Source organism: Octopus bimaculoides, chromosome 14, assembly GCF_001194135.2.
Source record: "Octopus bimaculoides isolate UCB-OBI-ISO-001 chromosome 14, ASM119413v2, whole genome shotgun sequence".
NCBI lineage: Eukaryota > Metazoa > Mollusca > Cephalopoda > Octopoda > Octopodidae > Octopus > Octopus bimaculoides.
In genome coordinates, this window is record NC_068994.1 from 48,180,848 (window position 1) to 48,199,667 (window position 18,820).

Below are 18,820 nucleotides of genomic sequence, written 5' to 3' on the forward strand. Positions count from 1 at the left end.
ATAGCGTAGGCTCGAAACGTTAAAGACTTTTTCAATTCCCGAGCATTATACTAATACATCTATTTGTTTTCTACACCACCTGTCTTCATCTGTTGTTTTTTTTTTGCAAATCATCATCATCATCATCGCCGTTAAACGACGATGATGATGATGATAATATATATATTACTTATCTTAATAATTTTGAAGCACACTCTACAACTATCTCTATTCTTCCTCTCTTATTCTTCTTTCTTTCTGTTTTTCTCTCCCACCCTTTCTCTAATTCTTCTCCCCCACCCTTAACTGTCCCCTTTCTCTCCCTCTCTCTCTTCCTCCTTGACTTTCTTGTTGCTCACACATGACCAACGGCTATCTTTCTTTTTTCCCCTTGTCTTACAAGAGACAAGACACACTTTTGCCTGTCTCCTGTCAAAGCTCATTTCTCCAACGTTCACCACTTCACCTCGTTATGGCAACAGCCCTTACCGTTTGTTTTTACTGTTTTGTTCTTACTGTCCTGTTTTAACCCTCCACAAATCCCAAATTTTATTTAATTTGCTTTGTGGGGAACGACTGTTTTAACGAAGTTGCGTCTTGTCCCAACATTCGAAACGCAGAGTAGATAAAACAGGGGACAACTGATGAAGGGATTGTTCTTTATGTTGCCTGTCTTGTTTCTCTACTTGTTTCTTTCCTTGTTTGAAAAAAAGTTCGTTTTCCATGTTTTTGTTTTTTTATGTTCTCGTTTTTCATTTCGTTCACATTTTTTTGACATCCTGTACCCATATATGCATTTATATATAGGTATGTACAAATATGTATGTATATATGCATATATATATTATTTATATTATTATATATAAGGACATGTGCCCTTTCACACATGCAAATACACACCATGGACTTCAGTCTCTGCCTACTATATTTGCTCACAAGGCTGCGGTTGGCCCATATGTGTGTGTATGCGTGTGTTTGTGTGTGTGCACATGCGTCCATGTGTGTGTGTGTGTGTGTGTGCACATATAACACACACACACACACATATACACGTCTTCACAACACAATTCTCTCAAAACTCTGTGACCCTAAATAATGGTGATGTTTAGTGCTTTATAAATGTTAATGTTTAATCTATAATATTTATTCATTTGTACCAATTTTTTCCCTCCGAGTTAAGCAAAGACAGTAATATGCCATTTCTAAATGAAGGGTGTGACACAAAACACACATCCAATCACACACATAGAACAAAACCCTTCAAAATGAAATATCAACAAAATAAAAAAAAAAACAGCAATAATCCCCCCACCTTTTCAAAAAAAGCATAGCACTCCCCATTAAAAGATCACACACCCTCTAAAATATAAAGTGAAATATAAACAACAAACATCCTTCAAAATAAAGCAAGAAACCCCTTTTTTTTATAAAAAGAAAAAAATATAGTGATGGGTTCCCTTAACAAAAAAAAAGCAACAAAGCTTTTTAAAAGAAAAGTATATATAACAAAATAACCAAAAAAACTTCAAAATTATAAGAAAAAAAGACTGAAAAAAGATTCAACACAATGAGACAAACAGCATAGAACATGAAAATATAAATGCACTTTCGCGCTTACGTTGACAGAACCATGACAACAACAACTACAATCACTGCGTGACAGAGTGGAAACTAGTTCCCACACTATTAGAAATGACAGTGAAAGCAGAGGAGAATGTTTGACATTTCCACCAATCTACAAGCACAGACATTTTGAAGTGTGACAATGTAAATAGGGGGTTAGTATAAAGAGTTGCTAACAGACAGACAAGTGAAGTTAATAAAGAGAAGAGGAGATTAATAGGTAAATGGTATTTATTGAATCACAGAGCAAACAGCCTGAACCAATAATATATTAGACAATCATATGGAGAGGTCAACTGTTTTTTACTGTGTCACTGGCAAAATTATGTTTTTCTCTAAAGCCAATACAGGTTGTTAACTCTAAACCAGTCCACCAAACTGGGAAAAAAAACCTATTGCTGTGTAAGTTCAACAACTGACTGCTGTTAGCAGGGGCAGCACTGTAAAATTAAAGAGTGTTCTGTTAACTTGCAGTCTTCTTCAACTCTACTTGTAAGTTAAGTTTGGAGAGACACTGGTTCTAGCAAACAGATTTGCTTCCTAGAAACCTGGCATAAAGATGAGTAATGAGGGAACCTGCACAAGGTCACTAGTCCTGCTAGAAATAGCAACAAAATTACCCTCAGTCAAGCACTGGGGTCAATGTAATTGACATACCCCTCCTCCAGAATTGCTGACCTTGTACCAAAATTTGAAATCAATTTTACAGTTGTTGGTTTTAGCCCCTGGCCAGCTCTGGTCAAGCAAGTCTATGACCAAAAGGTACTGCAACCATGATCATCCTGTCTTTTCAAACATAGTTTGTTTGTTTTTTTGTTTTTTTTCTCAAGCAATATTATCCTGTCTTTTATTTGGATATAGACTATCAGAGAATACATTATTCAATGTGTTCTTTCTTTCCCCCAAAAAACAAGAGGGGAAAAGGGTGTGATTTGGGGCAAATTTGGATGTTGTTCAGATTCCTCTTTCCTCGTATTGTAAGTTCTCTGATTCTGGAAGGAAAAATGTGGGCAGAGAAGACAAGAAAAGACGACAAGTATAAGAGGGGAGGAGGGTTATTGTTGTGAAGGTGATGGGAGAAGAACAGATAGGCATATTGGATGGGTTTAGGCCAGGCTGATATAAAGCTTCTTGTTAATTCAGTAGAGCTGAAACCATGAAAGTAGAGAGAGCAGAGACAGGATAGTGTCAGTAAGCTTGAAGTTCAAATTTCAGTTCTAAGAAATCTCAGGCCCTCAACACAAATACACAATCAATCTCTGTTGATTCTGTCTGTCTGTCTGTCTGTCTCTCTCTTCCACTAACAAATCCTAATGATTTTGGCTTGTGTAGATCATCCAGAATTTTATCAATCTGACATTTTACATCCCTGCTCTTCCATTACTCCATGTAATTTTTGTAGAAATTGCAAACTCTCAATTATTCATTGCAAAAACAAAAAAAAAACAAAAGGAAAAATGAAAATGAATGGAAGAATACCCCCCAGCAAGTCCTAAAAGCAATACTTACAAAGACACGCCATCGCTTCCAGAACAAAAACATAACACAGACACCAATTGTAATTACCTGCAATACATGAAAAATGAAATATTAGTTTCTTGAAGAACAAATTGACAAGTGCACACATACAAGCATATAAATGCACACAAATATATACGTATACTAATACACATATAATAAATGCATGTATACACACACACACACACAACTGCGGCCATGCTGGAGTAAAGCCTTTAGTCGAGCAAATCTACCCCAGAATAAGCCAAGTGCTTATTCTATCGGTTTCTTTTGCCAAACTGCTAAGTTACAGAGACATAAACACACCAGCATCAGTTGTCAACTGATGGTGGGGGGACAAACACAAACACACATTTATATATATGATGGGCTTCTTTCAGTTTCCGTCTACCAAATCCATTCACACGGCTTTGGTCAGCCTGAGGCTATAGTGGAAGATACTTGCCCAAGGTGCCATGCAGTGGGACTGAACCCAGAAGCATGTGGTTAGTATATATGTATTATATAACCTATATATATATATATATAGGTTCAAGCATGGCTGTATGGTTAAGAAATTTGCTTCCCAGCCACATGGTTTCGGGTTCAGGCCCAGTATGTAACAACTTAGGCAAATGTCTTCTACTATATCCCCAGGCCAACCATAGCCTTGTGAGCTGGCCATGAGGAAATAGGTAAGAGTTGGTGACAAGAACAGAAAATCTGCCTCCAATAAGTTCCCACTGACCCATGTAAGCTTGGAAAAACTGGACATTAAAACGATGGTGTTACATAAATTCTACTTCATATGTAGGACGCTCTTTTTTTATTTCCTGATGGTTTTTGTTAAAGTAAAATGTTTTTTTTTTTTTTAGTTGAGGCAAAATGCCCTAACTTTTCAAATGTGAAGTATCACTAACTCTTCAGATACGAAATTTAAAAAAAAAGTCTGATTTTTTATATTTGTCCTATTATTATTATTATTACTATTACTATTATTATTATTATTATTATTATTACTATTACTATTACTATTATTATTATTATTATTATTAGTAGTAGTAGTTAATGTATTTGTTTTTTGTTGTCAGCAATGAAGGAGGTGTGTGAAACTTCAAATTACTAAGAGTTAAGGTGTAGAATTTCACCAATGTCTAAGAGGCACAATACAATGGCTACTACAGTTAAATTGAAACTCATAACCATGTGATAAAACAGTCTATCAATTTAATTCACAGCTAGAGTATTTCCTTTTGTTTGTGTGTATGCATATATATATACATACATATATACATATACATACATATATATATATATATATATATTGTAATAGTGAGTCAGTAGGAGAATAATGTCCATGACCTTTGTGAGTCAACTCCTCTAGAGAAAACTGAAGGGATGAGAGAGCCTGCTCCTAAGGCCAGCCTGAACATCTATATATCAATGTCTGCAGGAACAAAACGTGGGTGTGGACAAGAGAACTTGGTATGAATGGAAGGATTGCCAAAGAATGAAGTGAAGTTCAACAAAGGCATCCAAGTAACTGGTGATGATATTTACCAAAGAATGACTTGCTAGGTGTGGTATCTTCTCTGTCCCTCTCTCTCTCTCTTTCCCCCTCTCTATCTACTTATCTATCTGTCTATATCACAGGTTAAGAAGCCCACTTTGCAACCATGTGGTTTCAGGTTCAGTCCCACTGCATGGCACCTTGGGCAAGTGCCTTCGGCGATAGCTCAGGGCCAAACAACATCTTGTGAGTGGCTTTGGTAGACGGAAACTGAAAGAAGCCCATGTCTGTGTGGTAAGAAGCTTGCTTCACAACCACATGATTCTAGGTTCAGTCCCACCGTATAGCCTCAGGCTATAGTAGAAAGTGGTGTGTTTACATCCTCATAACTTGGTGGTTCAGCAAAAGAGACCAATAGAATAAGTACCAGTAAATAAAAAATAAGGACTGGAGTCAATTCATTCGACTAAAATGGTGCCCCAGCATGGCCACACTCTAATGACTGAAACAAGTAAAAGGGATAAAAAAAAGAGAAAAGACAAGTGCAGGCATGGCCGTGTGTTAAAAAGTTTGCTAACCAATGACATAGAACCTTGCCCAAGGTACCATGCAGTGGGACTGAACCTGGAACCATGTGGTTCGTAAGCAAGCTACTTACCACACAGCCACTCCTACACCTACACATTTATGTATGCATACATTATATCCAAAGCTTATAGTTTCTAAATGAAAGACAAAGATAGCACAAAGCACAGAGTTTGTTTTTAACACATATTTCAACTACAACCATGGTCACCAGTCTAGTTTCACACTATGAATTTCCATATGGCTTCTAAAATTGTAAAACTCAAATAGTAAGCACACTCTCTCTTTTTTTCCAACTAGGGTAGCCTTGTATTTCCTCTACAGCAGGACACCTATTTCTATCTCTCTATTATACTTTATTTAACCTCTCATCACTCAGCATGCAATGACCGCCATCAATACTTCTCCCCATTTCAGTTAATGGGGTTTTGTCTTGCAAGTTACTTAGTGACCTCACTGGTGCTGGTGCCATGTAAAAAAAAACACCCAGTACATTCTGTAAAGTGGATGGTGTCAAGAAGGGCATCCAACCATAAAAAAAACAATGCCAAAGCAGACAGTAGGGTTTGGTGCAGACGTCTGACTCACCAGCTTGTGTCAAACTGTACAACCCATGCCAGCATGGAAAGCAGACGTTAAATGATGATGATCACCGCCATCATCATCACTATCATTTCCTTTAGAGACTGTTTTCCAAGGTGACATGACACACACACAAACTGAGAAGCATTTATATCTTACACTAATTTCTTTAGAGGTCACAACGGGGAAAACACTACCTACCTAACACACACACACACACACACACGCATACACATACACATATATGTATATAAATATATAAACATTCACACATAAACATCCATCTGTTATTTGAAGAAAACACAAGAAAATGTCAACTGCTAATGCTTCCAAACGACTGTATGTATGCCAAAGTGTGTGTGCATGTGCATATATGTGTGTGCTTGTGCATGCGTGCATTCACATATGTATGCACGTGTGCACACATGCACATGTGTGCGTGTGTTGTATGACCGATGTTATCTCTCAAAGAAGATAATAACTGATTTGTTATCTCATTCCCCAACATTATAAAAGCGTAACTTGCAATCTTTCATCTCTGTCCTGCTTTTTCTTTTAGTCACCCACATTTTACCCGTACACATGCACACACACACACACACACACATGCATACGCAAGCTCATGCACACAAACACACACCGACTCCAAGTCTCTATTCAGCATATTTTATATTTCGTCATAAAACAACATAAACATTCTCTCTCACTGCCGCATACATAGATATACCCTGGTGGTTGTCTTTTATAAACACACTCTTTCAAACATAACACATACACAGAACTTAACATCCCATCTTCAAAACAGAAATGCATATTTAAGAGAAATAAGAAAAAGTGGAAAATAGATATTAGACAATGGCTGTGTGGTTAAGAAACTCATTTCACAACCACATAGTTTCAGGTTCAGTCCCACTGCATGGCACCCTGGGCAAATGTCTTCTACTATAATCCTGGGCTGACCAATAACCTTGTGTGTGTGTGTGTGTGTGTGTGTGTGTGTGTGTGTGTGTGTGTGTGCACATCAGTGTGTGTGTGCGTGTGTGTATTGCACACATCCATGTGTGTGTTTGTGTATGTGCATGCATATGAGTGTGTATGTGTATGAGCATGCACATCCATGTGTGTATGTGTGTATGTGTGTGTGTATGTGTGTGTGTGTGTGTGTGTGTATTTAACTAAAGTAGCTGGTAACTGGAACCACACCCTGTAGTAAAAACCATACTATAAACATAAGGCGAGTGCAGAAATGATGTATGAGTAGAGGGTGGGATCAAGAGGGTGGGATCAAGCAAGAGGGTGAGATCACTTCAGTCATACAGCAGATAACCTCTCTTGTGCTGATGGCATGATAAGTCCACACTGTATGCACCCATTCCATGCTGTGAAGTGGTTGGTGGTTTAGGGAAGACACTCAACTGTAAAATCTATAATTGGCAAGGCTGTGTGGTAAGACGTTTCCTTCTTAACCACACGGTTCCAGGTTCAGTCCCATTGCTTGGCACCTTGGGTATGTGTCTTCTACTATAGTTTTATGCTAACTAATGTCTTATGAGTGAATTTGGTTGAAGGAAACTAAAAGCCCATCATGTGTAAGTATGTATGTATGTATGTATGTATGCATGCATGTATGTATGTATGTATGTATGTATGCATGCATGCATGTATGCATGTATGCATGCATGTATGTATGTATGTGTGCACGTGTGTGTGTCACCGACCATCACTTGACAACCAGTGTTGGTGTGTTTACATCTCCATAACTTGGCAGTTCAGCAAAAGAGAATGATAAAACAAGGACCAAGCTTTAAAATATAAAGAAAAATAAGTACTGGGCTAGATTCATTCAACTAAAATTTTTCAAGGCAGTGCTCCAGCATGGCCACAATCTACTGACCAAAACAAGTAAAAGATAAAAATACATGACATACACAGCAAAGATGGCTGGTTGCCTCTGTTGAGTGTCAGCTAACGAAGGGCAGCTACAAGTTGTTAGATGTTAAGAACCATTTGGTAAATGATGGCCTGATATAAAATGACGATGGTGACAATGATGACAAGTACAAAGAACATAAAACTATTAGTATGTGAAACACATTTTGGGGCCCACTTTACTGCTGAGTGGATGGTAGCAAGCAGAGTTAAGTGTCTGGGCCTTGGATGGCTACAGCGCAGCTGTGTGATTGACAGGATGCTGATCCTAGACTCTTACCTACACACACACTCTCTCAGCAATTGATTTGTTCACCATTCACCATCCTTATTAAGTCAGTCATCCATTACAGCACTCTGATAAAAAGAGACCAGATGAAATACAGCGGAGATGAGGCGAAGAACACAAAGAGCAACAAGACAGTATATATATACTACTACCAAAAGACTACAGGAAGTCGAGAGCATGATCAGGAATCAGGTTATATGGTTAAATCAGAGATAGGAAGAAGGAAAAGTCACTCACAGATGACATGCAATACAGTGACCTTTTACATTGTGTCACTGTTTGCTTATATCTTACTGTTGTCTAGGCAAAAAAACAAAAAAAAAAATTAGCTATACTCGGTTAATTCAACCTCAGAATGTTGCTTCCTATGTTCTGAGGATTTTATTATTTTTATTTATTAATTTTTTTTAAGGGGTAGTTTTACTTCCATGTTTACTGTGTAAACATATTCCTTCTATGGTAGAAGCTTGAAGCTTGGGTCTATCAAAACCTGTGCACAAAATTTGGTAAAAATAATATACTGAGTGAAAGCTCATCGGAAGAACAGTTTTTGTTTTGGCTGGTAGAAGGTAAAGACCCCCTTCGGTCATGAATGGCCATGGGATTGCACCTAGAAAGTTCCCCTCTGAGGCACAAGTCTGAGCAAATTTGTTTATGGAAAACTAGTAGTTGCCCATGCATACCACCTTCCCCTTGTCACACCACTGATGTTACCCAAGGGAAAGGCAGAAGTCAATACAGCTTGGCACCTGTGATATCACAACTCATTTCTATAGCTGAGCGAACAGGAGTAACATGAAATAAAGTGTCATGCTCAAGAACACAACACACAGCCCAGTCCAGAAATCAAACTCACTCCCTCATGATTGTGAGCCCAACACTCGAGCCACTGAGCATGTGCCTTTAGCTGGTAGTCTTAATCCATCGTCAATTTAACACCACTACCTGGCCCCTTGGCTCTTGAGTGCCTTTAGCAGAACCCACTCTGTTGTAACAATTTGCACTTTGGTCACTGATTCTACATTAACCATCTTGCTTCCTGCAACAAGTCTTGGAGACTCTGAAAGGATGCATGAGCAATAACCTTCCTTCTTTGAAGTAAATCATTAAAAAAAATTCTCTGCAGATCTGGTGCCTATTCATGACAGCTAGACTGTTGTTATAGTTGTTGTTATAGCTGGGATCAAAGGCTAATGACAGCCAATCCCAGAACTTTTTTTTCCTAAAGCCCGGTACTTATTTTATTGGTCAATTTTGTTGAACTGCTAAGTTACAGCAACTAAAAACACCAATACTGATTGTCAAGCAGTGGGGAGTAGGGAGGGACAAACATAGACACAAACACATACACACATACGACAGGCTTTTCCATTTACCAAATCCACCCACAAGGCTTTGGTCACCCTGAGGCTAAAGCAGAAGACACTTGCCCAAGGTGTCACACAGTGAAACAATCCAGAACCATGTCATCGGGAATCAAGCTTTTTACCACACAGCTGCACCTGCACCTATAGGGTGTGATTTCAGGGAAATTCGGTTACCAATACTAGGAAGAGGCTCCCTCAGTAGACTGTGACCACTACATGATGAATGAAAGCAATGTAAAATTATGTTTTGCTCCTCTTTAACCCTTTCACTGTGAAATTAAATTTCAAGATTATTCCAGTAAATGATGTTAAATATCTACCAAAAATAGAATTGCTATTTTCTGCAAGTCACGTTGCCACAGTAAACTTTACATATCTCAACAGAAAATAGTTTCAAATATGACATTCCTCAATAAAAGATAGATTGATATATAAACTACTTTACACAGTTAAAGGTAATGAAATTTTGAGTGTATATATTTAATTTCTGCAAGAAAAGGGTAAAATGCATACACACAGCGGAATGTTTGCAGCTTTTTAGAACTGATAAAGAAAGGGGAGGGGAGATATTTTTACACTTATCCACTCAGCCATCTTGACCCTACAGTCAATTCAGATTCATAGAAACTGACCCTGTTGCACGCACATGAACAAACACACACACACACACACATCGACATAATTTCTATTTCATCTAGTGTTTCTAGATGAGTTTATAAATTCTAAATTGCAGAAGAATTCATCAGTAAAGCAGTTTGACTGGAAATTGAAGGGATGTGAGTTCAAGTCTCATGGCTGGTTGCTGACAGATTTTTCTGCTCTGTAAGGATTTTATCCTATATATGCAGTTCTATCAGTACTTACGTGTTGAAAAAATATATCTTTCTACTTGTACAATACATTTCAGCTCTTCAAAAACAAACTTGTTTGTTTACATATGATGTAATATACATATATATATTTACATATATAAGTACATATATATTTATATGATTTGATTTGATTTAGTTTCAGTTTATGAGCTGTGGCCATGTTGGGGCACCACCATTTGGTGTTGCTATATAATTTTACTTCACTAATTCTTTTTAGAAATTGATGCTTGATGCATGAGGGAGTTTCATACTGCTGCCCTGATCTGCACTTCCTGCTGTGAAGTTGGTTCATCTGGGACACTCGACAGTAAGAGGTCTAGTTTTGCTTTGAAGACACTTAGCAAAACAGCAGTGCCCCAGCATAGCCATAGCTCTGAGCTGAAACTAAAAGAAAAAAATATATATAAGCACATGCACAATGGTGTGTGTGTGTGTGTGTGTGTGTGTGTGTGTGTGTGTCTTCTATACATACACCTTCAATAAAACCGTCTGAACAGGTCTTAACATGATTCTAGAATCTATTATTGTTTCTCTATTATGTAATGTTTCCAGTGATTTCTGGCTGATGTAAATAATCATTCTCACAGCCATTCATTTACACACACACACACACACACACACACACATATATATATATATATATATATATACACAAGCTAACTAGAAAGTTTTTACAAAGTTACTTTGACCTGTTATAAACAGTTGACAAAAACCTACGAGTCACACCCTATTTTCTTTAAAAAAAAGAAAGCAACGATACAATGGATAATATATATCTAGATATAATAATAGGTCTGAATAAAAGATAGGATGGTCATGGTTGGAATGCTTTTGATCAAAGGCTCGCTCAGTCAGGGCTAAGTAAAACTGTGGTCCCAACCTTCCAATCATGCCAGATAAACAACACATGCCACACACTTGCACCAGTGACAAAATACTTAGCAGCATTTTATCTGTATGTGCTGTATTCAAATTCCACCAAGGTGAACTTTGCCTTTCATCCTTTCATGGTCAATGGAATTAGCATCAGCTGAGCACTCCCCACAAAAATCTCAGACCTTGTGCCTGTAGCAGAAAGGATTATTAAGATAATGTTTAAGGCAGCAAGCTAGCAAAATCGTTATAGCATCATGTAAACTGCCTAGCAGCATCTTTTTAGACTAAATCTATTGACAAGGTACATGTGGACAACATAGCTCAGACTTATGTCCAGCAACACTTTCTTCTAACTATATGTATGAGGATAGTTGAATTCTAACTATGAACCCAGCCATTTGTGGCTCCCGCTATTTCCAGATATAAGTAACAAAGCAGCTGATCCTTAATGGCCAAGGTACATATCTACACTCCCTACCAGTACATGCACAATTGCCTCTAAAACAAACACATGTAGAAGATACATGTGGAACATGCCAGAACACTACTACAACACTAAGAATACCATCACTCCCACACACACACACACACACACTCTGCTATTCATTCTTCTTGGGTAAATAAAATAAAATACCAGACAGCAAATACTGAAGGTCGACACCCTATCTCACACCCCTCTCTCTTTCTCAGAATCAGCTGCAGGATGTGGGAGACTACTTGCATTGTGCGTTGCCCTCAAGAAATGGAGAAATGTTGAGCAAGGAACATGTAGCATGCATGCTACAACAGCTTTCCAAAAAGACCTGAGGTGGCAGGCAGGAGATAGGAACAGACCAATTTGTTGTATGGCATGGAATTATATATGTATGAACACTCACACACTTGCAAACACATGCATACACACAATATGTATGCACACTTTTTGTATCTAATGACCCAATCAAATTTAATTAAGCACCTGCAACCCCTATTCTTTAACCATTGCCTCTCTGTCTCTGTCTCTCTCTCTCTCTCCCCCATTCTCTCTTTTCATTCAAAAACCCTTATTCACAAGCCTCTCCTTTTATTTCCCTTATCTATGTATCTTTCTTTTGCTTTTCATCTTCCTGTCTGCCTTTCTCCCTCTCTCTCTCTCTGCTGACTTTATTTTAACCCAACCCCTAAATTCCCCAAGCTATTCCCCCTTCTTCAATCATTCTCTCTCTCTCTCTCTCTCTCAATTTATTTATCTATCTTTCTATCTCTATCTATCTGATTCTCTTTCTCTTAGTATTATGCAAAACTTTCACCACATCCCTACACAAACACGCAACCACCACCATCACCATCATCATCATCATAACAACTGCTGGCTGATTCTCACCATCACATTCTAAGACTGCCTTGGTCTCAGTTACTTCTGCTGCTCTCATATTTCCACTTTCCCACAAAATGTATAATTCTCAGCAGACATGTAATACAACTGAGCAAGCAACAATTGCAGTAACAATTGCCACAGCAACAATAATAACTGAAGAAGCAGAGACTGTAGCAACGTTTGCCTGACAAAGTTCCTGCATCCACACAAAGTTACGAGGGGGAAGGAAATCAAATTTTAACCAAAGCACAAACCAAATAAACAAAGAGAAAATAGATAAAGTGGAATTATCATCATCATCCTCATCATCATTTAATATCTGGCATGGGTTGGACAGTTTGACAGAAGCTAATAAGCTAAAGGACTGCCCCAAGTTCCACTGACCACTTTAACATGCTTTTTACAGCTGGATGCCCTTCCTAACACCAACCACTTTACAGAGTGGGCTGGAGATTAGATAGATAGATGGATAGATGGATAGATAGATGGATAAATGGATAGATGGATGGATGGATGGATGTGAACAAACACACACATCTATATACACTGTCATCTATACATTCGGGTTTGTCCTTTACAGGTGCCAGTGCCACGTAAAATGTACTCATACCAGTGTTGTATAAGCGCACCCATGATAGTGGAACATGAAAAGCACCCAGCACACTCTGTGAAATGGTTGGTGTTAGGAAGGGCATTCAGGTGTAGAAATGTCACAACAGACAGACAGCTCCCCAACTGGCCAGCTCCTGTCAAACTGTCCAACCTATGCCAGCATGGAAAACAGATGTTAAACAATGGTGATGATGATCATATATCATATATATACATCTCACATAAAAAAATGGACGTTGACATCGTCATTATTTGACATCCATTTTCTCAACATTGCACAACTAATAAACCAATATTAAGAACTTCATCTGTATTGTTGTTCATCTCATTGCATTTGGCTAATTTGCTATGAACCTGGAGTTTGGATATTTCTCAGAGTATGTGTAGAAAATAGAATAAAACATAAAAAACTGTTTACAAGATATTTAGTTACACCAGCTTACTTTTATTTCATTAACACAGAGTGATTATTAGTTATATAAGGTAAATTATATAATCAAGACTTATTGTCAACTCATTAAGAGATGTGTAACCTTTATACATAACATTATTTAACAATAATAAGAAAAACGATTTCAAATTTCTGCACAAGGCCAGCAATTTTAGGGAAGGGGTTAGTCGATTACATTGACCCCAATACACATTCTGTATTGTAGTCAATGTAGTTCTGTTTCCCTCTTGCTTACAAACATTGCTTTTACAAACATTTTGAATCATATTTCTTTGTATGGTATATTGCTGTATGAAACTGGCACTCTGGTTACAACAGTAACTGTTCCAGCTGATCCGACCAGCAGAACAAACTGTTGATGAAATTAATGTGCAAGTAGCAGAGCACTTCATAAACATGTGTACCCTTAACATGATTTCAAAGAGATTCAGCATGACACAGAATGTGACAAGGCAGGACCTTTGAATTTTAGGTACAACTCATTTTTGCCAGCAGAGTAAACTAGACCAACATGAAATAAAGTATCTTGCTCAAGGACACAATGCACTGCCATGAATCGAACTCATAACCTTACTAAGCAAGGAAAAGATTAGACCACTGAGATGGTGGAGAAGCCATTAGAATTTTGGGATGCTGTCATTGTCTCTGACGAGTCCAGATTTGCTGTATTTCCTGACAGTGGTTGAGTGTGGGTCTGGAGACTTTGTGATCAAGAATTTGATGTGGAAAAAAATGAGGCCAACAATAAAACATGGCAGCTATTCTCTGATGATCTGGGGAGCAATTTGGAGCAATGGTTGATCAGAGCTGGTGGAATGCTAGGGAAACATAAACTCAGATAAATATGTGTCCATGTTGCAGTAAGGACTCTTTCCAAACTTCTCAAGGGGTGAAATAATTAAAGAAAACTCTTTATTTTTTTTTTTGTCACATGGCTAACTTGACCCAAGATTTGTTGGATGAGAATGGCATTAAAAGGCTTCCATGGCCAAACCAGTCACCAGATATGAACCCTATAGAACACCTCTGGGGCATAATGGACAGGACACTTCATAAAAAGAACAAGAAAGCATCTTGCATAAAACTTTGCAAGAGAATATTTATCATCTCATCAGTAACATGTTTAATAGGGTCCTTTCATTGACAAAAGCAAAGGGCATGTCTATTAAATATTAAATATTCACATTATAACAATTAATAAATAATTTGAATGTATAATTTCAGACTTAAATAAATTTTAATGATTATAAGGGTGTCTATTTATTTCTGTCGCACCTGTGTATATTAAGTTCTAAGACCAGGTTGTTAATATCACTATCAAGCAAAATCTTAATATGTATGTGTGTGCGTGTGCGCGTGTGCATGTATATATATATATATGTGCACATATGGACACACACATGCGTGTGTGTGTGTGTGTGTGTACTGACAAACACGTAGCAGAAAGACTGACTTAGCTGTGAATTGAATCAAGATTTAAAACTGAACCAGGGCACATGTGCTCAAAAAGCAGCCAAACATAGATAAAGCCTATTCCTGATATTGTAAACAGACACATATTTATGTGTGTGTGTACACGTGCACGTGTATCATAGATACACACCTGTACTCAAACATGCCTATAAGTATAAATGCACACAAAAAAATCCTCCACATCTGCAAACACACACACGCACGCACAGGTAAATGGATGCAAACGTGCACAAAACATGCACACGAAACAGTTGCAAGGATAAAAATATTCAGATACACACAGAAAACAAATACACACACAATGTCACACATGCATGTACTTAGGGTGAGAGATTAAATATTATTATAATACATTTATTTACATCTATGGGCAGCAAAAGAAAATGTTGCCACACCCATCCAGAACATCTGGCTAATTGTATAAATGTTGTGATGGATATTACCAAATATCATACAGCAATTTATAAGACTGTAGATGCTTGTGTTGTTGTAGTAGTTTAGCTGCAAGTCAAACCTGATCTAGCAGGCCTATGATCAAAGACCTTCCAACCATGACCATTCCATCTCCCTGTTTTGGTTCCGTTCGATTTTTGTGTGTGTGTGTGTGAGTTTTTTTTTTTTTTTCAAAAATATAAAGTATTTAGAACTACATTATCCAATGTATCCCTCCATTTGTAAGATGGTAGAAGGTAATTTTAAGGAGATTTGACTGACATTTCCAATAAACCAAGTAACTGAATAAAGACTGTCACATTGGGTTGTATTTGTACATTTACAGTATATATGGGAAATGTGTGCATGTGTGTGTGTGTGTGTGTGTGTGTGTGTGTGCATGCATGAATGCGTGCATATGTGTGGGTACATGTACATACTCCCAGCTGTATAGATAAGGGGCTTGCTTCCCAACCATGCGGTTTCAAGTTGTCCACCAGAGGGCACAAGTGTCTTCTACTACATCCCTGTATCAATAGTTTCTATCTATCAAATACTTGTGAATGGATTTGATAGAGAGAAATTGCAAGAAGCCTCTTGTGTGTGTGTGTGTGTGTGTGTGTGTGTGTGTGTGTGTGTGTGTGTATATATATATATATATATATAGATAGATAGATAGATATTTCGTTCATTGTTTAACATCTATCTTCCATGCATGCATGGGTAGGATATATATATAAAATTAGGTTTAAACACTTGAACTCAAAGTAAAAGTGTCATAACCAATAGCTATAAATAAAAATGTCAACAGTATATGTGTGGGTGTGTATGTATATATATAGATACACATATAAACACATGCATGCATGAGTTTATATACGTACATATTTATATTTATATATATATATATATATATATATATATATACACACACACACACAAAACTGTGTCTACATATATAAAAATTACATATATGTGTGTGAGTGTATGAGTGTCTGTGTCTACACATACACACACACACACACAACACAGCACAGGCATAGCTGTGTGGTTAAATTAGGTGCTTTTCCTTCTCAATCATGCAGCTTCAGGTTCAATCCCACTTTCTGGTCCTTTGGACAAGTGTGTTCTACTATAGCCTCAAGCTAATCAAAGCTTTGTGAGTGAATTTAGTACATGGAAACTGAAAGAAGCTCATTGCACGTGTGTGTGTGTGTGTGTGTGTGTGTGTAAGAATGTGTGCATGGAGGCCTCCTCATCTTAACATTGTTGTGTCACTCTCATACAAGCAGTATCAGTCATTTCCAATCTGGCATCAAAACATGTCCGGTGATGAGGAAATATTACCTTGGTTGGAAATAGATGAAGGACATCTGTGTATGTATGTATGTATGTATATCTATATATATTCTATATATATATATATATATATATATATATACACACATATATACACACACATCCACACAATATGTACGTATGTTTGTATATACATATAATATATACATACATCATACATAGAAGTGTGTGTGTGTGTGTGTGTGTGTGTGTGTGTGTGTGTGTGTGTGTGTGTGTGTGTGTGTGTGTGTGTGTGTGTGTGTGTGTGTGTGTGTGTGTAGCAATAATTATTTCTATTTTCTTATCTCTCATTTTCCCCTTTTGTCTATCTTTCACCTGTGTATACATTTTCCTACCTATCTATCTATATCTCTCCCTCTATCTTTCTATCATCTTTAGAGAGCCCTAGTTACTCATCTCCTCTCCTAATATGTAGTGTTTGTTACATGACTCATAAAGAACCTATGTTATTTCATGACTATTTAGATTAAGCCTTTCTAACCCCTTTCATTATACAACTTCTTAATAAGCCTCAGGTAGGATTCACTGTTTTTGTAAAACTTCCAAATAAAACATCTTTTTCTTTCTTCTGTTTTCTTTTCTCTTTGTCTCTTTCTTCACCACTACCAACTTAACCACAGAAGCTCCAAAGATCATTTTAGTACAATTATATAGATGCAAGCATCTGAGCCGCAGGAAATAACAAGAAATGGTCATAACTGGATCGACTTTGACCTGCTGGATCAGAGCTGACCTCGGGATCCATATATGTGTACATTTTATAAAAATATACCCTCATCATCATCATTATCATTTAAAATCCGTTTTACATACTGGCATGGGTTGGACATTTTGGCTAGCACTGGCAGTCTGGAGTGCTGCACCAAGTTCCAGTCATCTGTTTTGGCTTGGTTTCTATGGCTGGATGCCCTTCCTAATGCCGACCACTTTACAGAGTGTACTGGGTACTTTTTACATGGCACCAGTACGGGTGCTTTTTTTTGTGTGCGTGTGATCATTGCATTGCTCATTGTTTTAACGCACACATTTTCATGCTTGCATGGGTCAGATGGAATTTCACTGGAGTAGGTCGTTTACAGCTGGATGCCCTTCCTGTTAACAACCCTTCAACAGTTTCGGAGTCAATAAAATAAGTACCATCAACTACTGGGGTCAATGTAATCAACTTCCCCTAATCTCAAAAATGTTGGTCTTGTACCAAAATTCAAAAGAAATTCTGGTTTAAGCATCCTATGTAACACATCATAACTTTTTTTTATTCTTTTGAATTTTCAGATGTTTTTGAATTTGTGTTCTACACACAAGAATTTATACAATTATGAAAAAATGTTTTTCAGTTTTTTTTAAACTCCTCTTCCTCAAAAATCCTAAAAGTTCCACTCTTTTTCAAATTTTTTTAAAAATCAGAGTTTAAAATATGAACAGTCTGAATTTTTTGCTTAAATTCCGGCAATGGATCACCCTTGGGTGCACATCGTCATTCCATTAAATGCATTTATGAGGAAAAAAATATTGAAAAACATCATCATCATCGTTGTTTAACGTCCGCATTCCATGCTAGCATGGGTTGGATGGTTTGACAGAGGGTTGGCAAGCCAGAAGGCTGCACCAGGCTCCAATCCAATCTGGTAAAGTTTCTACAGCTGGATGCCCTTTCTAACACCAACCACTCCGAGAGAGTAGCAGGTGCTTTTTATGTGCTCCAGCATGGCCGCAGTCAAATGACTGAAACAAGTAAAAGAGTAAAAGCGTAGTGAAGTGGATTATTGGTCCACTGTCTGACATCTATTTTCTACAATGACACATACACACACATTTAGTCCTATCCAAGAGCATTCCCACACATACACACAGATTCTTCTACCTTGCCCATTAGTGCTGATGTGATTATTGTGGTCAACAGAAATTCAAGTCTTGATTGCTATAACAGCCCACCTCACAGCTATCATAACAGGATGTTGGAACACAGAATCATCTAGCAGATGGTTTGGCAATGACTCTCTCTCTCTCTCTCTCTCTCTCTCTCT

General features: G+C 37.6%; 1 protein-coding gene across 1 annotated transcript in view; it reads right to left on the bottom strand.

Annotated features, from left to right (window-relative positions):
* LOC106876391 (uncharacterized) overlaps positions 1-18,820 on the bottom strand; it is an 87,741-nt gene that overhangs the window by 36,634 nt on the left and 32,287 nt on the right. Inside the window, exon 2 of the mRNA XM_014924908.2 lies at positions 3,112-3,168. Within this exon, the coding sequence (XP_014780394.1) occupies positions 3,112-3,168 (57 nt within the window). The remainder of the gene's footprint in view (positions 1-3,111; positions 3,169-18,820) is intronic.